This window comes from Pleurodeles waltl, chromosome 1_2, assembly GCF_031143425.1.
Source record: "Pleurodeles waltl isolate 20211129_DDA chromosome 1_2, aPleWal1.hap1.20221129, whole genome shotgun sequence".
Taxonomy (NCBI): Eukaryota; Metazoa; Chordata; class Amphibia; order Caudata; family Salamandridae; genus Pleurodeles; species Pleurodeles waltl.
Genome location: NC_090437.1, coordinates 396,041,829 through 396,061,009, shown reverse-complemented (window position 1 = coordinate 396,061,009; position 19,181 = coordinate 396,041,829). Strand labels below are relative to the sequence as shown.

Below are 19,181 nucleotides of genomic sequence, written 5' to 3'. Positions count from 1 at the left end.
TCAACAACAGTTGTTTGGGCCAGAAGTCGACACAGCCATTGAGAAACTGAAAAAAGACACCAACACGGCTAAAGCCATGGGCGCGCTCTATTCCCCACAAGTCAGAGGCACCTTTGGAAAACCACTATTCAGAGGAGGTTTTCGGCAACAAACATCTGAGCCTTCCACCTCTCAAACCAGACCCACCTATCAGGAACAATACCAAAGGATAGGGTTTTGTGGTTCCTATAGAGGACAATTCCCAAGAGGAGGGGGAAAGTTCCAAACAACCAAACCAAGCCAGCCCAAACAGTGACTTCAATGTCACAACACCCCAACACATGTCACCAGTGGGGGGGGAGGCTAACCACATACTACCAAAACTGGACACACATTACCACAGACGCATTGGTCCTATCAATTATCCAACATGGTTATTGTATAGAATTCACAAATTTCCCACCAGATGTGCCACCCAAAAAGCAAAATCTGTCCCAACAACACTTAGACCTATTACAAATAGAGTTCCAAGCCTACTACAAAAACAAGCAATAGAGCTCGTACCCAATCATCAGAAAGGAACAGGCATCTACTCACTATATTTCCTGATTCCAAAAAAGGACAAAACGTTAAGACCTATCTTAGATCTCAGAACACTGAGGGGGTCATTCTGACTTTGGCGGGCGGCAGACGCCGCCCGCCAAAGTAACCCCGTCGAAAGACCGCTCCGCGGGGGTCATTTCAACTTTCCCGCTGGGCCGGCGGGCGACCGACAAAAGGGCATCCGAACGGAGCCGGCGGAGTTGCAGGGGTGCGACGGGTGCAGTTGCACCCGTCACGATTTTCACTGTCTGCAAAGCAGACAGTGAAAATCTTTATGGGGCCCTGTTAGGGGGCCCCACAACACCCGTTCCCGCCATCCTGTTTCTGGCGGTGTAAACCGCCAGAAACAGGCTGGCGGGAAGGGGGTCGGAATCCCCATGGCGGCGCTGCAAGCAGCGCCGCCATGGAGGATTCTCCGGGCCAGGGGAAATCCGGCGGATCCCCTTTTCTGACCGCGGCTTTACCGCCGCGGTCAGAATGGCCCTGGAAGCACCGCCTATTGTCCCTCCACCCTGGCGGTCCATGACCGCCAGGGTTGGAATGAGGGCCTGAATCTCTTCATCAAATCAGACCACTTCCACATGGTAACACTTCAAGACGTAGTTCCCTTGTTAAAAAAGGAGGAATACATGACAACATTGGATCTCAGGGATGCATATTTCCACATACCCATCCATCCCTCTCACAGAAAATACTTAAGGTTTGTAATGCACGGCATACACTATCAATTCAAAGTGCTACCGTTCTGAATAACAACAGCCCCAAGGGTATTCACAAAATGCCTAGCAGTAGTAGCCGCTCACATAAGGAGACAGCACATGCACGTATTCCCATATTTAGACGACATGCTAATAAAAACCAACACTCAACAACAGTGTCTTCTTCACACGCAATACGTCATAGAAACTGTATACAAACTGGGGTTCTCTATAAATTACCAGAAATCACATCCGCAACCATCCCAATTACAACAATACTTGGGAGCAACACTCAACACACAAAGGGCAATTGCCACTCCAAGTCCACAAAGAGTCCAATGGACCAAAATGTAAGATCAAGCATACAATCAAACCAACACTACACAGTAAGGTTTGTAATGAAACTTCTAGGCATGATGTCCTCATGCATAGCCATTGTCCCAAATGCAAGATTACACATGCGGCCCTTACAACAGTGCCTAGCAAAACAATGGACACAAGCACAGGGTCAACTTCAAGATCTAGTGTTGATAGACCGCCAAACACACTCCTCGCTTCAGTGGTGGAACCCTATAAATTTAAACAAAGGGCGGCCATTCCAAGACCCATTACCTCAAGCGGTTATCACAATAGATGCTTCCATGATGGAGTGGGGAGCGCACTTCAACAAGCACAGCATACAGGGTCAATGGGACAATCAACAAAAACAACTTCACATAAATGATTTGGAACTGCTAGCGTTTTTTCTGGCATTAAAAGCATTTCAACCACTGGTAGCCCACAAACACATCCTTGTCAAAACCGACAACATGAAAACAATGTATTATCTCAACAAACAAGGGGGGACACACTCGTCACAACTGTCTCTTAGCACAAAAGATTTGGCATTGGGCAATTCACAACCACATTCGCCTAGTAGCACAATACATACCAGGCATTCAGAATCAGTTAGCTGACAATCTCAGTCAAGATCACCAGCAAACTCACGAATGGGAAATACATCCCCAGATCCTACAGGATCACTTCCACCGCTGGGGAACACCAAACATAGACCTATTTGCAATAAAAGAAAACGCAAAATGCCAAAACTTCGCGTCCAGGTACCCACACCCTCAATCCAAGGGCAATGCACTATGGATCAGTTGGTCAGGGATATTTGCTTACTATTTTCCCCCTCTCCTACTCATTCCTTATCTGGTCAATAAACTAAGTCAAAACAAACTCAAACTAATACTCATAGCACCAACCTGGGCTCCCCAACCGTGGTACACAACACTGTTGGACTTATCAGTAGTACCCCACATCAAATTACCAAACATACCAGATCTGTTAACACAACACAAACAGATCAGACACCCGAATCCAGCATCGCTCAATCTAGCAATCTGGCTCCTGAAGTCTTAGAATTCGGACATTTAAATCTTACACAAGAGTGTATGGAGGTCATTAAACAAGCAAGAAAACCTGCAACAAGACATTGTTACGCAAACAAATGGAAAAGATTTGTTTGCTACTGCCAGACTAATCAAATTCAACCACTACATGCCTCCACAAAGGACATTGTAAGCTATTTATTACATTTACAAAAGTCTAATCTAGCATTCTCTTCCATTAAAATCCATCTCACTGTAATATCTGCCTATCTGCAGATTACACATACAACATCACTTTTTAGAATCCCAGTCATTAAAGCATTTATGGAGGGACTAAAAAGAATTATACCCCCAAGGACACCACCAGTACCTTCGTGGAACCTTAATATTGTATTAACATGACTTGTGAAATGCAATATCTGACTTGGAAAGTAGCCTTTCTAATAGCCATCACATCACTTAGCAGAGTAAGTGAAATACAAGCATTTACTATTCAAGAACCCTTTATACAAATACATAAACATAAAGTGGTTCTCCGTACCAATCCAAAATTCTTACCAAAGGTCATATCACCATTCCACCTAAACCAAACTGTGGAACTCCCAATCTTCTTTCCGCAACCAGACTCAGTAGCCGAAAGGCCTTGCATACATTAGACATAAAAAGAGCACTAATGTATTACATTGGCAGAACAAAACAATTTCGTAAAACAAAACAATTGTTTGTAGCTTTCCAAAAACCTCATGCAGGTAATCCTATATCCAAACAAGGCATCGCCAGATGGATAGTTAAATTTATTCAAACTTGCTATATTAAAGCAAAAAGAGAATTACCTATTACACCAAGAGCACATTCCACTAGAAAGAAAGGCGCCACAATGGCTTTTCTTGGGAATATACCTATGACAGTAATTTGTAAGGCAGCCACCTGGTCTACGCCTCATACATTTACTAAGCATTACTGTGTAGATGTGTTAGCAACACAACAAGCCACAGTAGGACAGGCTGTATTAAGAACATTATATCAGACAACTTCAACTCCTACAGGCTAAATCACCGCTCTTTGGGGAGATTACTGCATGGAAGTCTATGCACAGCATGTGTATCTGCAGCTACACATGCCACCGAACGGAAAATGTCACTTACCCAGTTTACGTCTGTTCGTGGTATGAGACGCTGCAGATTCACATGCGCCCTCCCACCTCCCCGGTAGCCTGTAGCCGTTTTTAGTTGAATGAAAATTGTAAATATGTAAATAAATATTATTTTAATAGACATTAGGTACATACATAACTACTCCATTGCATGGGCACCTCTAGTATACTCACAACTCCTACTTCACCCTCTGCGGGGAAAACAATCTAAGATGGAGTCAACAAACAGATGTACACTGGGTAAGTGACATTTTCCATATTTCCTTTTGCCATTACATAGGCAATGTTTTTTCTTTTTCTCATATATGCGCTATGCATTATAGATGGTCCCAGAGGTGTCAAGTCTTTTCTTAGGTCAGGTGTTATTTCTATACCGATTGTGGCTTTTGTTGTCTTGACACATTTATTTTAAGGCATTGTTTGCTGCTTCTCCATCACAAATGGTTCTTTGGCTCCATTCTTTATCTGTGCTTTGTAGAGCAGATTTGGCTGAACTAATTGCTTTCTAGGGCGAAGAGCGATAGCTTAGAGGCATTGTCTGTTGACTCTGAGCCCCTATGTACTGGCTGAACATGGTTCAACCCAACCTGCGGTGTAAGTCATTTTTATGCTCATATTGTCTGTTGCCTTTCTACACATTTCTGTCCCTTTGCCATGGTAAATGATCTTACATGCTTTTCAATGCCTTTATGACTTCATTTGCCTGTGGTGGTTCCCACAGTTCCTGTGGTGTGGCGTATATCCTTACTCACCTACATTCCTGAGAGTTCTGGTCTTGTTTTTCTTTTTCTAGACCAGCTTGTTCTAGTCAGTGACTTTTACTAGGGTTAATCGGGATCTGCATTAAAATCTGCTACACATTAGTAGAGAAGCAACCCCCTAGATTTTGTGTGCTCATTCTACCCCAGCCAGATCTGCGACCAATGCATTAGAAGGTGGTCCTCCAGTCTTGGATGTCTGCTGGGCAGCAATATGCGTTCCCTGCACACATATCCCTAACTTTACCGCCTGGGCAGTTAGGTACATTATCACAGGCATGTTCCCCATTTGGTCCTGCAGGATTTCTTTGCCTAAAATTGGTCCGCAGACCCACCTCTGGGGATGGTATTGCTTTGGGATCTGATTATAAGGTAAGGAATCTGTGGCTAGATATCTCTATCAAATAAACAAGTTACTTATCTTTGGTAACGCCTTATCTGGTATAGACATAATATAACCTCAGATTCCTTCCCGATCCTCCCCACTCTACAGACATATTACTAAAGCAGAGGATGCTCCCTTTCAGGGCCCTAGTTTGGACAAAAGCATGGGAAGTCGTGATACAGAAAGGTGACGCCAGGATGACGCCTAAGAAAGGTGACTGCAATGTCACTTTAGCTCGGATGATGCTAACAGCATCACGCACCTGCCTTTCTTGGAATTCAGATTCCTTTATTGGGAGTTCGTCATTAGTTGATAGAAAAGTGTTTCTTTTTTGTCACAGTGTTTCCAATGGCAGTCTCTATAAGTAGCTCTGCGTTTTTGGTGCAGAAAACAGTCATGGAAGAAACTGATGTCAACACATCGTAGGGGAGATTACATGGACTTCGTCGACATTACATCTGCTGGACAATTTTCCTACGGAGTCGCACAGTGCCCTCTTCCAATGCGCAGACGTACTGATGGAAAATATTCCAGATCTAGATCTGGATCCTGGGGAAGAATTTTAAGACAAGGAATCTGCAGCAAGATAATAGGCCTGATTCCGAGTACGGTGGTCCCTAGAACCACCATGCTCGCACTGGTGGTCCAACCTCCCCATCCCTGGCGGTCCGTCCGCCAGATTGATTCCAGCGGTTGGACCACTACAACAACACCACCGCAAGGATCAGAGATCCTGATGGGTTGGCGGGAGTGAAGGTCGTGGTTACCAATGGCGGTGCCGAGTTCGACGCCACTGTGTCCCCCAGTTTGAAGGCCTCTGTTATACAGCATAATTGTAAGCAATTGTCCCTTAACAGATCACATCTCATCTCAAACGTGCAAATGGATCAGCAGTTCTACCCCAAGTAACGTTTGGGAAAAGGTAGTTAATTGTGGTTTTCAAAGCTTATTGCTCAAAACTTGATATGATTTAAGCATAATTTTACAAAGCAAATTACATATTCTCTCAGGGATTATTTTACATAAAGTGGCAAATGTGCACTTGTAAGTTCTTGGGCCAGTAGCTTGTGCTAAATCCCTTTTGGGTGCTCGGATATAGAACAAAAAGATTGTTTTTAAATTACGCCTAGGGAAATAGATTTTTCTACAGATTCCAGTCAATGAAAGGTTACTATTGTGATAGCTTCTGGCATTTACCAGGCAGCATTACCATTGTGGTATGAAAGAAGTGACTGATTCTGCTTCAGACATAATAGCATATTTCCTGCTACACTGATGAAAGCTAGTCTTTTTCTTTGTTGTGGCCTATCCTAATACTGTGGGGGCTCTCATAACTGGTGCAGTCCTCACCGGGCACCGCCAAGTTGTGCTTGAGGATATGTCATTCAGTTGAGTTGTTTTTTCCAAGTGATTTACTTATATATTTATGTATTGCCATGAAAGCTAGTTCTCCCGGACAACATTTAAAGTTGGGATTAGTTAACTACTTCCACTTGAGGTCCATCCTTAATTTGGCCTACACCTATAACAATATGTTTTTAAATGTTCTTGAACAATACTAAATAGTAATACTCATTTGTAAATCTATATAAGTAGACCAGTTCGAAAGAGTTATTGCATGTATTTAGTAGTCTGTTTTTTACCCTAGTTATGTTGTGTAACCAAGCTTTTCAGTGGTGTATTTATTGCGCAGAGTAATATAGTTTGTATTCCTCAAAGATAAGTACAACTACTGCAACAAACAAAAAGAAAATGGACTAAAGGTCCTTAACCTACTTCCCATTTCTCAACAGGGTGCTGCGTTTGGTTTTAATGTGATTGCAACAAAGGCTGGAGAACAACTAGCTCCATTTTTGTCACAACTGGTTCCACGCCTTTATCGGTACCAATTTGACCCAAACACTGGCATTCGACAGGCTATGACTAGCATTTGGGATGCCCTGGTGACCGACAAAACCACTGTAAGTTCCTCTACCAAGACCACTTCTAATTATATTGTGTTAGTTTGGCTGTCAATTAGTGTTTTATTTTATGTAAGAGTATGCCTTTTGTTAAGAGATGTTTGCATAGCTCTTTGTGTGGTTACCGATTTGCAAGGAGCGCACGCCGAAGGGAACACTCATATTCCACTCTGTGATTGTGTGTTGCACAGTGTTTCTAATCTAATTTTTCCCATAGATTCCTCATTCTCCAAATGTTGCACAGGTGTCATACTAGACCTGATTTTTGTTTTTATTACCACAGTAGCTTCGATATGTCACAAGGTAGCTCCACTGAAGCTTTGGCCACAGATCCACTCAACATCACCAGAAAGGCATCACCTCCATCTGTGATATCTGTGTTTTCTGTGCACTGCTTATGAGAAGACCTGGAGCTCCGGGGCCTTAACAAGACGACGTTTTTGTGCTGCACTAGCACAGAAGGGTATGCCCTCTTCTTTTTGATGTCTTGGCATATGTTATCTCAAAATATCTCAGAGTTTTGGAATTATTTTCTGTTAGCGGTTTGCAAACGCCAAAAAGCAATTATCTGGGCCCTGTTTCAGATCTCTGCCTTCAGCAAAGCATGCAGTAATTCTGAGATATTTCAAGTTAATGTGTGCACTCAAGATGCCAAAAAGAGGCATAGATACCTATTATGTGCTGCACAGAAAATGGCATCATGACAGCCCCTAACGGCTTCATCTATCAGTTTTTGCTAGATTTTTATTCAGAAAATTGACGTTTTCTACAAAGCACCATGTCACCTAATACTTCATGGTTGAAGCCCTCTTCTAAATGTAAGAGGCTGTTGTCTGTATCTGAACCTCATTCCACCTGCATGAGCTGTTTGGAGGTGGGGCATGACCCAGTGGAGAAAACGAAGTAAAATTATTTTACTCCATGGACATCATGAGAATTAGTTGAAATCCGGCTTGCTGTAAAGGGGGTAAGTCTACGTTTTGTAGAAATAGGAGAGCTTTCAAGGAGAGATCTGCCCACCATGAAAAAGTCTGCCTAGAAATTAGAAATAGGAAACCATAGTGACTAAGGGCCTGATTTAGATCTCAGCAGACAAGTTGCTCTGTCAAAGTGGTGATTGTTATCCTGTGGGATTTGTTTCGGCAGGTGGGATATTCGTCACCATTGTGACAGAGTAACTCATCTGCCGAAATCTAAATCAGGCCCTAATTCAGAAATATCCATGCAAACAGTCTAGGTTCGCTCAATGCCATTTCTGCTAGAGACATCACTTTTGTACAAGAATGCAAAGAATAAGGTGCTGACAGTAAAGGTGATGCCAAGTGCAGTAGGCGCAGCTTCATTGCCACTGCTACATCTTAAAAAAAACGTTTTATAGAGTTGATTTTAAAGATTTCAGAACTTATGAATCAGACATCGACTGAGAAGATACTCATTCCATTAAAAAAAATCTTTTTGAAGCCTTCTTTAGCTCTCATATCTTTAGAGTTTACGTAGCCTTACCACCAAAGTTAAGACTGTGCTAGTGAGGTCGATCACCTGATGTCTCAGATAGAAGAAACACATTCAAAATTTCAGAATACAAGGGGGCTTGCCACGTCGTCTGGTAGTGAGTTTCAATATACAGTGCAGTTCCCAGAGTGGAGCAGTAATCTTTTGCTGCAGTTATTTAAAAGCAGCAGAAACTCTGAAACTGACCTCAGCCATAATAGAAATAGAAATATTCTAACAGAAATTTTTCAACCAACCTGGTCTGTCCAACAAAGTTATTGCTTTTCTATGAGCCATTTTTACGTAGTATTCTTCAGTCTAGATAAAATTTGATTTGACTGTGGCAGGTTCTTAGGCACAATGCATTTAGGTGCAAGCTGTAACCCTTGTATCCAAAATTATTGACTCTGCACCCAACTTTTGAAAGATTGGGGGTACAAAATGTTCACCAAATACTAAACCAAATTCTTTTATTTGTTTGTGTTTTGACAGACGATCTAAACAAAATTGGCATCATGGGAAAGAAAGTCTTTGTTTCATGTAGGCTGGCTTTGAGGTCTGAAAATGCATTCTCTTTACTAGCTAGGTACACTTATACACTGTGGGGAAAGGCAGTATTGGTCAAAATCAGCTTACCAGTTCATGCAAAAGGTCCCTTAAGCCAACTCATTTAGGATGAATAAGATCTGGCAAAGCAATATCTGAACAAGGTATCAGGTCTGTAATCAAAACTTGTGCAACAGAGATGAAGGTTTGTGTTGCTTTTGAAGGTACTCCCAAAGGACAGGGGGCATTTGAGACAATTTTTTAATTTTTGTATAGTTGCAATACTTTTGTAATCAATTTCTATAACGTTCAGATGAACATTAACATATGGTACATGTGATAGAGAAGCTAATCACAATTAGGTCCCCAAGATTTCTAACTTCCATCACCCCTCCCAGAACAGCTTTTTTACCCCCCCCCCCCCCCCCCCAACCAGGATTCTCACAGTTTAGCCTTTTCAAGATCATTAAAAACCCTTAGTTTTGGGGGCTGCAAAGCTCATAAAAACTCTTCTGACAAGTGAGAAAGTGACATGACCCATTCTTCCTTTGGGCATTCCTGCTGTCCTTTCTCCATCCTTAAAGCCACCAAATGCTTTACCACTACATTTCTTTGTACGACAACACTGGTGATCCCCAGAACATGAGGATGGCCTATTTTGCTGTGAGAAGCATATGGAATATGATTCCCCCCTTTCTAGAATGCAAGGGATATTTTATCTGAGGGGCTAACTTCCAAATCTTATGCAGTTGCTTTATTAATTACCTGACATACCTTCCCCAAAAAGAAGCAATGTGCAAACAGGACTCCAGAATATGGGAAGGAGTACCCATTTTTGCGCATCCCTGCCAGCAAGCACTACTTCTAGATTTGTCACTACTTAGGAGCCATGTTGATGTCTGACATAGTACCATCTGTATAGGATGCTTTATGGAGTTTATTTTCCACCCCCATGTGATTCAAAGTTGTTTGCCCTCTGTATTATCCCTTCCAACTGTTATTGATTAGGACTATCGCCATCTCCCTTTCTCATGCTACTTTGTGCAAGAGTTTCATATCCATTCTCCCATTGAAAAGGAAGACATAAAATTGTGAATAAATGTGTTCCGCTGGTTGGGCTCATTTGTGAGTTCTTTCAGGCATCAAGGCCTCTTTGAGGCCGGAAGTTGCACTTACCCACACTCAATTGTGCCTTCTTCCCCTGCCAGACAAAGTCCTTACAGTCAAGGCAGAATTTCGCTTCAAAAGCCCAAGGGAATCACCTGAAGGACGTACAAGACCTTGGGATGGATGAATATCGTAAGCGCTGTTATGTGACCCATCAGAGATATGTATTCATACCTCATGCGAGCTAATTCCGTTTTAACTATGTTTTGTAGGAACTTGGATTTAATATTTGTAGTACCCATAATTGTGGGCATCAGGTTAATCCACATATAGGTAATTTAGTCTAAAGACCAGTGAAATTGGGTAGACTCTGACAATCAGAACAGTGCTTCAGGGCTCAATGCGTTTTTGAGTCCAAAAGATTTGGCAAGGTTTACCTGAAGCCTGAATCCCCCTGATAGTTATGTTGTTGGGTCATAATCACTGGCAGGGAAGTCTCTGGCTGTGTAATTGTCACGACAGGGTGCCATTAATGAACATTGTTAATTCTAAATTGTTCTCTCCCAATTTAAAGCTCTAGATTAGTGTTTGCTTGTATGTGAATGACCAAGAGCAAGAATAAACAGAAGCGGCAAGAGGGGACATCCTTGTCTAGCTCTTGACCAACATTCACCAACTTAATGTCATCCTGAACCTAGCCTTATACCCATTTGAGAAAGCCCATCCCTTTCAGAGGTACCTCAGAACTTTGCTGTCCATCTTTTTACAAGCCTTATCAGCACTAAGGAAAAGGAACCCTGCATGTCACCACCACCTTTCACATCTCTTTGCCTGATGTCCAACAGGTGCAGAGCCTTTTTGGTGTTGTCCTTTGTGTGCCTACTGGTTATAAAGTCTGTTTGAGGTGGGTGGATCATTCACTGTATCATCCACTATAGTCTACCTGCTAAAATGTACGTTAACAGATTCACATGAGAGTTAAGCAGGGAGTTTAGCCTGTAGGATACGTAATGCTTAGAGAGCTTGTTTGGCTTGAGAATAAGTCAAATAGTAGTCTCGCTCATGGATGGTGTAATGAATTTCGTCTGTGACTCCTGATTGAAGTCCCTCCTCTGGTGAAATCTATAAACTGTAGTTTCCTCACCTGTATAATACTTCCAGATGCCAAACTAGATCTGGTGGTCTTGAAAGCTATGGCTCCTGTGCTCTTTAAGGTAGTTGTGCCTGACTGCACAACAGGCTTGCAGTATCTTGGAAGTGACAGGGTACAGCAACATATAGATGCTACTGCTGCAAGCTGACATCAGCTCTTTTCTTTCCATGCCATTTGATACAGACCCGGAACTTCAGTACCAACTTTTTCAATCTCCCAGTGATTCTGAAACCTCAAGACAGTGTGTCGGGGAAAATGGAAGGCTTCAAGTCATGCAGGAGACAGATGTTGATCACATACCGTCACTGAGTTTCTCTGGTGCTTAGGCTCAGGGCACGGCTCAAAGTTGTGTGAGAAGAGTGAGTGACTTGATGCACCTGCAGACGATCAGAGAGTGGAAGAAGTATTTGTAGGAAAGTACCCCTTTTTGAGATGGTCACCCCACTTTTTGCCTGGTACATGATGCAATTTAATCTGAAACTGCACAGGGTTCCTGCTAATCAGGTTCCCAGTGCCAGATCTCTTTCCTTAAAACTGTACAATTGTTCCCCAGTTGGCACTACCTTTGCCCCCCTCTTAAATCCCTGATAAATGGTACCCCTGGTACCTAGGTCATGAGTACTAAAGAGGGTCTCCAAGGGCTGCAGCATGTATTGTGCCGCACTCGGGGAGCCCTCACCTAGCACACACAGACTTCTATTGCAGGCTGTGTGTTTTGGAACAGCTAAAAGTGAAAACACGACATAGCACACAGCTGTGTGTTATGTCCCTAAACAATACATGCATTATATGTAAGTCACCCCTACAGCAGGCCTTACAGCCCTAAGGCACAGTGCATTACATTGCATGTGAGGATGTATCTGTGTGAGCATGTATGCTCCTGCTACGTCTTTGTCAATTTATAGATGTAGTGAGGGAACAAGAGAGCCATTTTAAGTACATGTGCTGGACACTGGTCATTAGGAGTTCCCCTGATACATGATGGCTTCCCTGAGACTAGGGACGTTTGGTATCTAACATCTTGTATTAATTGGCCCTCATTGACGACAGTGACATATTTATTGATTCATGCACCCAAAGGGCACCTTAAAGATGCCCCCTGAAGCCCCACAAACTACCCATGTGCAGACTGTCAGTTTCAGCCAGCCTCCCCCACCAGACACGAGTCTGACCCCCCCAAGGGTGAGATCCTTAGCACCCAGGGCAGTCATAAACCAAGCCTGCTCTGGGAGAGGTCATTACACACCCCACCCAACAAGATGACCTGCGACTCTGCATTCCAAGGCAGAGGACCTCAAAGAAGCCCACTGCCCTTGGTATGCAGATCTGGCTTCCCTTCCCTTACAAGGTAGATAACAACCCCACTGCCTTGGGCCCATCTGGCACCTGCACAGGTGGGTAATGTAGTATTCAGGGTGGTGTGTCCATCCCCAAAACCAGACCCACCCTTGAAGTGCACTGCTTGAAGTGGACACAACTTTTAAAAATCTGCCAGTTGGTGTTGGCAGATTTAGGAACTCTGGGACAGGGTTATGCCCACTTCCCACAGAAAGTGGTCATGTATAGGGCATTATAACTCCAAGGGTCAATAGCCCATTGGCAGCTTACCTACACTCCCCTAATGCCCCTAAATTCAGTATTTAGGGGAGCCCCTGGTGCCAGAGAAGCAGATCCTGACAGCCTAAGAAGACCAAGGACACTGAACAGCAGCGAAAGCAGAGAGGAGAGAAGAAGCAGCTGACCTGGTACCAACCCCGCTGGCCTGTCTACATCCCTCGCCGAAAACTGTGCCAAAGACTTGTCCTGCAGCTGTAGACTCCAGAAAGCCAAAGGACTGCTTACTTTTGATAAAGACTCGGACCTCTCATGAATAGCAGACCTCTTCTCCTCCAAACTCTGAAGAAAGGACTCAGAGGCCTCTGGAATCGCCAAAACCAGACACCAGAAGCCACCACTGCATCTGCCACCTCCGGCCTGAGTTGAAGTGGATCACTGGTGCAGTAAGGGCCCCCAGCCCTCCAAAGTCAATGTCCATTATGGTTTCACCCTTTCTGGACTCCCTGACGATGCCTGCAGCCTCTTCACGCTGCCTCTCTCTACTCGAATTGCTCTGAAAAGGAAAACCCGACGCCTAAGGAGACCGCTGCACTCCGGGCCTTAAAGAAGGGGACCAAAGGTATCCTACCTGTGCTGAGCATCATGAAGCCTGTGCCCTGCTGTTGGTTCAGCCTGACTGGCTTTCTAGCTGGAGCCTGCAACTTCTTTTCACAGTGACAGACCTCCATTGAAACGCATTGGGAATTCAACGCTCTTTTGTACCCTGCACCTGTCCGCCCCTGGTGGTGTACTGCTGATGCTGCCTGGACTTTGCCCACCATTCACCTTAACTCCTGGAGATTGGTGCTGTAAGTTGTTGTACTCTACCCGTTTGCAGAACTTGTTCTTCCTCTCATAGGCTAACATTACAGAACTCAGAAATTGACCAAAGTGCCCACTTTGTAAAGTGAAAAGAGTTATATTTGAAAACATACTTAACTGAACGATTTCTCTATGATGCCTAAACATATATAAAGAGCTTTGCTATTTTTATAAATTGGTGTGGATCTCCTTCTTGAGTTATGTGTTAAATGTATTGACTATTGTGTGTATTTGTAGATGTCTTTCACTCCTCTGTGTTAACCTAAGGCTGCTCGACCACACTACAGCCTAATCAAGCACTTTCACTTTGGGATTGCATAGCAAGCCCCTGTCCACTCATGGGGGGAACCCCCTGGACTCGTCACATGGTATATCTAGGTATTGATAAGTCACATAAAGAGCCAGAGCACTTGAATAATTTGTGTTTGTAGCAATGGTTCCGTTTCAAGTTACAGTGACACTCCCACTTCAGATCACCGGGCTGTTCTTGCACCAAATCCCAGTCCTTCTCAAAGTCATCCGATAAGTCAAAGTCTGTGTGCCTTAAGCACTAGAAGGTGAAGCTGGATTCTACCCCTCAAGCCACTCAATCAGTTCAAGAACCCATCTCCAGCATTCACAGACTCCGCACCTGTTCTGATGCTGGTCCTGGCACTCCCAAAATTTCCTCAAATAATGTCTTGCCTGTAGCAGATAATGACCTTAATGGAGGCTATGGTACTGGCTCCCCTGGAGCGTGTTAGTACCCCAAAAATCAACAGAGACCACCAGTCACACTGACTGAAGTCAGTCGACCTGCTGTAGGATCTCAGAATGTGGTCAGTCTTCTGGCAGAAACACATATGCACTGTGGGATATGTCTACTAAGATCTTGTTGGTTGCCCCATATCGCAAACTGTGTGGGTTGGGCCATAGACAGAGTGTATGCTCAAGGGGCACTCTTGGATGGATTTTCATGTGATGTCCAAGCGTCCTAGCATGCTGATAATGGCTGCCCTCTGAGTCGGTTCAGCAACCAGCTGAGACCTTTCACACTTCCAGTGGATGCGGTGCCTGCTGAGGCTGTTCAGACCTGCATGGAGAACATTCCCTCACATCTGTCTCCTCTGCCTCACTAGCCAACAAGCCCTTTCCAGGGCCATAGCAAGCTAGTAGGGGTAGGATCTGAGTTTTCCTTTCTGGCTGAAAATCCATCATGTCGGATTGATGGGTCCTGTAGATATTTCAGAGTGGCTTCTCTCTACCTTTCATTTCATTCCCCCTCTCTCACCTCAGATTTCGACAGACCACTCAACAATCATTATGCAGAGGAACAATCTACTCCTTGCCTATGGTGCCATCAAGAAATTACAAGAGTCAGATATAGGTGAGGGATGTTTCTCCTGCAACTCAGATTTATTCTAAATCGCTGGGCTTTGAATGTCTTCTTACAGAGCAAATTCCAATTGTTCTCTCTGGCTCAAGTGCTCTCTGCTCTGACCCAGGAGATTGGATGGCATCCTTGGACTTGCAACATGTGTGTTCCCTACAGTCTCACAGACATTACCTGCAGTTAATGTTAGCGACCAAACATTTCCAATTTGCTGTTTTGTGGCCTCATTTCATCCCCTCAGTTGTTCACGAAGTTGATGTTTGAAAATCATCTTATCATATTGGGAAAACATATATTTCTGTACCTTGACGACTGGCTGCTCAAGGTGGGCTTGCTGCAGTTCTCAAGAACCACTTCCAGATGATGGTTACCCTTTTGTCATCCCTTGGCTTTTTCATCAGTGCACCACACCCAAGTCCTTCCTGATACCTGTACAGAGGATTCCATTTATAGGAGCTATCCTCAACACTGACATTCAAGCCTTTTCACTGCCACAGTGAGTCCAGGACATCAAGGATATGACCAAATGTTTCCGAATCAGTCCTGGATCTTGGTGAGGACGGTTCAAGGCTTCTTGTGCTCCTAAACTTGTTCATCCTTTTTGTCCCGTTTTGCAGATGGCACATTAGGGCCCTATAGTAAAACCTTCCATTTCAGTGAGCTCAGCACTGATGCAGTTCATTTTACGTCATCTCCCTCTAGGAGGAGACCTCCCAGGATCTTCAGTGGTAGCAAGCTGACACCAACCTGATTTGTGGCAGGCTGCTCTCCCCCACTCAGAAGTCACTGTTTGGACAGATCTGTCATTTTTGAGTTGTGGGTGAGGGCCTCTTCGAAGACGTGGAAATCAAGGGTCTCTGGTATCCAACAGAGCATTAGCTGTACATTGATCCATTCAAACCTTGAGCCATCTGGCTAGCCACGAAAGCCTTACTATCTACCATCCATTAAATGAAGGCTGGTGCAGATTCTCACAGACCACATTACGGTCAAGTGCTACTGTAATAAGCAGGGGGAGTGAGATGTTGGGCTTTGTATCAGGAGGCCCTTTACGTTTGCAGGAGACTGGCCTGGCAGGGGATTTGTCTGTTGACTAGACACATGGCAGGGTGTCTTTATCCTGGAGTGGGTCAAGACCTGTTTGACCAGTGGGGCATTCCCTGGCTAGATCTTTGTCACTGGCAGGAACGTGGAGTGTCAAGAGCACTGCATGCTGGAGTTTTCACCAGGAAGGTCCTTAGGGGGTGCATTGCATCTGCAATGGAAAGAGTTGTGACTCTTGATTATTAAGACAATCTTCCTTATTGCAATCACTTATAAATGCTCTGTGAGTGAGTTGGAGGTGCTACAACCTACTTCATCAGCCCCCCCCCGTTGACAAGTTAGTCCTGCGGAACCTGCTGCCTTTCTGCCTAAAGTTCTATCTCCCGTACCTGTAGGGCATCCTTACCAGTGTTTTATTTCCTCTGCATCCCTTGAAATAAGAGGAGAGGCTTAATTTGATTAATCCCAAAACCGCCCTAATCTTCAATAGTGAACATAGAGTATTGTGTTTGTGATGAGCTCTTTGTAGGGTTTGCCATTGCCAAGCACAGAAAGGTGGTTCAGAAGAAGATGAGGTCAAAGTGGACCACCCTGTGCATAAAGGTGACCTATGCCCTAGACCAGAAGAAACTCCCTGAAGGCCTGTGAGCTCATTCAACAATACTAAGACGACTTCAGTGGCATACCAAGGGGAGTTTCTGTCTTGGACATCTGCCAACCTGCTACATGGGTTTCAGTGCAGATGGTCACCAAGTACTACTGCCTTGGCAGTCTGGTCCGCAGAAAGGGTAATTTTGCCCGCTCTGTCCTGCAGTTCTCCACTTCCCAGACCCACTTTTGGAGTACTGCAGGGGCATCTATTTTACAGGTAAGGAGTCTGCGTTTAGGAGTATCCATCAGAAGAACAAGTTACTTATCTTCAGTATCGCTCTTTCTGGCATATACCGTATCTGACCACAGATTCATCATCACCCTCTCACCTCCCTTGTTCTGTGGAGTGGACAGCAGCACTTTCTAAAATGATCCCAGGTTTTTGGCACACTATCATCTGCAATATGTCTCAGTTGATCCACTTCTAGGGGTGTGTGGAAGGTGAATGATAAACAAATGTCGACAGGCAGGGGTGGTGCCCCCATGCAGATCCTTTCTGGCACTTGTTGGGTGATATAAGGCCATAGCTGAGTCAAACAGCACCACGGTGCCTGAGCGGGAGCTATTGATTTAGATCTCTGTGGATCCAATCTGGTACTGGAGTGCTGAAAGCTTATAGAACTCTGCTACAAAGTCGTACGACCGTGGGGGTTTGTATGATTTGAGCCTCTGAATCGTCCTTAGAATTTATCATTAAATAATTATATTTTTTGTTATTGGTGCATTCAGCCTTTCTTGCTCCTCTTTATTCAGTAGCAGATTAGTCTCCTTTAGGTATGCCTGCCTTTCCTCTGTGACTGTATGTTTTGTTCTGTACTGGTCACTGTAAAATAACCAAAATCTCTCGGCCTTCTCTCTTTCCCCAACATACACTGGTATCATCCTTAATATCCGAGGTAAAGCTCTTTACTTACCTCTCTGTCTCTGTTGTCCTGACCTGCCCTCTATGTGCTATCACCCACCTTAATATCCTTTTGAGACTGTCATTCATGACACCTCTTTGCTCCAGTTAGCACGTCTCTTAACTGCTAAAGCAGCGACTCTATCATTTCGAGAATCTTAATTTAAGCAGATTCTTAAATAAGCCAAAAATGCTTTTCCAAATGTTGCAAACTCCTGTCCTCCAGGTTACGTTTATCTTTATGATGCATCATTTTTTATACCAGTCTGATCAGGTCACTGGAAACATTTGCATTTTGCAGTGGCTGTCATGCATTTTCAATCTGAGTTGCTTTCCTTGGACTAGCCTTGGTTCCTAAAGTCATCAAAAGGGGTTGAGAGTAGTAGATGCTGTTCCATAATGAAAGTTCACCTGTGACCTTATCTAGGTGATTGGTGTTTGAAAACAAAGTTTCTGTAGTTGGAAGACTCACATGCCAAACTTTCAGGTAACTGTCTATTTGATTTAGGTGTTTTGATAAATCAAGAAACGCTTTTTACCAAGATAAACACACCAGTTAGAGTTCAGGGGCGTGCTGCTAGACATTACTGTGGATAAGACATTCAATCACAAGGCGGTAGAAAGGTGTGTTTTGGAGATGATGCTTTTCTTTCACACACCAGAAATACTATGTGAAATGTGACATCTTCATCTTTTGAGGCTGACAGGGTCTTGTGGATGTCTGTCGTACCTGTTAAAGATGATGACCCCTTAAATGGTGTCTGAAAGAACAGTGTGGGAAATTATTTTATATATTTATTTTTTCGAGATGCTTTTGGGCTTTCACCAAAGCACTTTCAATAAATGATGCCAAGTAGAACAGTAAATATATGTCAACTTTTAAAATGAATATGTAAAGCAGGAACTCAGGAGAACACTATCATGATTAACCCTTATAGTGCTTAGGTTTTACCTCCCCAGTACTAATCCTTTTTTGCCATTTGGAATACTTTACTCCTAATAATTCATGCATTTATATTTTTCTGCAAAGAAAGCTTGTATATAATCAATGAGGATTCATGTGTGAAAGTTACAATGTTCTCAGCTTTTTAAAACAGTTGAAAAGAAATAGGTGTTTCCAGTATATTTTTCTTTTTGTTAGTGGTGTTCAGTATATCCAGTGTTTGTGGTTTCTAAGTACTTTCAATTCATATGGAAAATATGTGAGATTACCATTGGTGAATACAGGAGATTACCATTGGTGAATACAGAATGATATAAATATTGTGAACTAGACACAATTTGGAATTCACCATTGGCCTTTTGTGGATTAGCTATGTTTCTCACAAACAAATCCTCGTAGAATTGTTTAAGGAGTGTATTTAAATTGAGCAAAAAGAGAAATTGTCTCCATTGTTCACCTCTATACATTTATTAATTTGTTGTTTTGAAGGCTAATACTCTTCATGTTCAAGAGGTATATACCTTTCTTAGTTGTCCATAAACGTTGTGTACCCTGAGCCAACAAAAGAGCCATGGCTTGTAATGATTTTTCATTGTGTACCACGCATATGTCACTTAACGTGCTATTAATTTCTATTTTTGAATG

At 43.5% G+C, this 19,181-nt stretch overlaps 1 protein-coding gene across 2 annotated transcripts in view; it reads left to right on the top strand.

Moving 5' to 3' along the window:
- The window catches only part of ECPAS (Ecm29 proteasome adaptor and scaffold), a 790,558-nt gene that overhangs the window by 454,673 nt on the left and 316,704 nt on the right, over nt 1–19,181 (top strand). For both annotated transcript variants that reach the window (XM_069240017.1, XM_069240008.1), the window contains exon 30: nt 6,743–6,910. In XM_069240017.1, the coding sequence (XP_069096118.1) occupies nt 6,743–6,910 (168 nt within the window). The remainder of the gene's footprint in view (nt 1–6,742; nt 6,911–19,181) is intronic.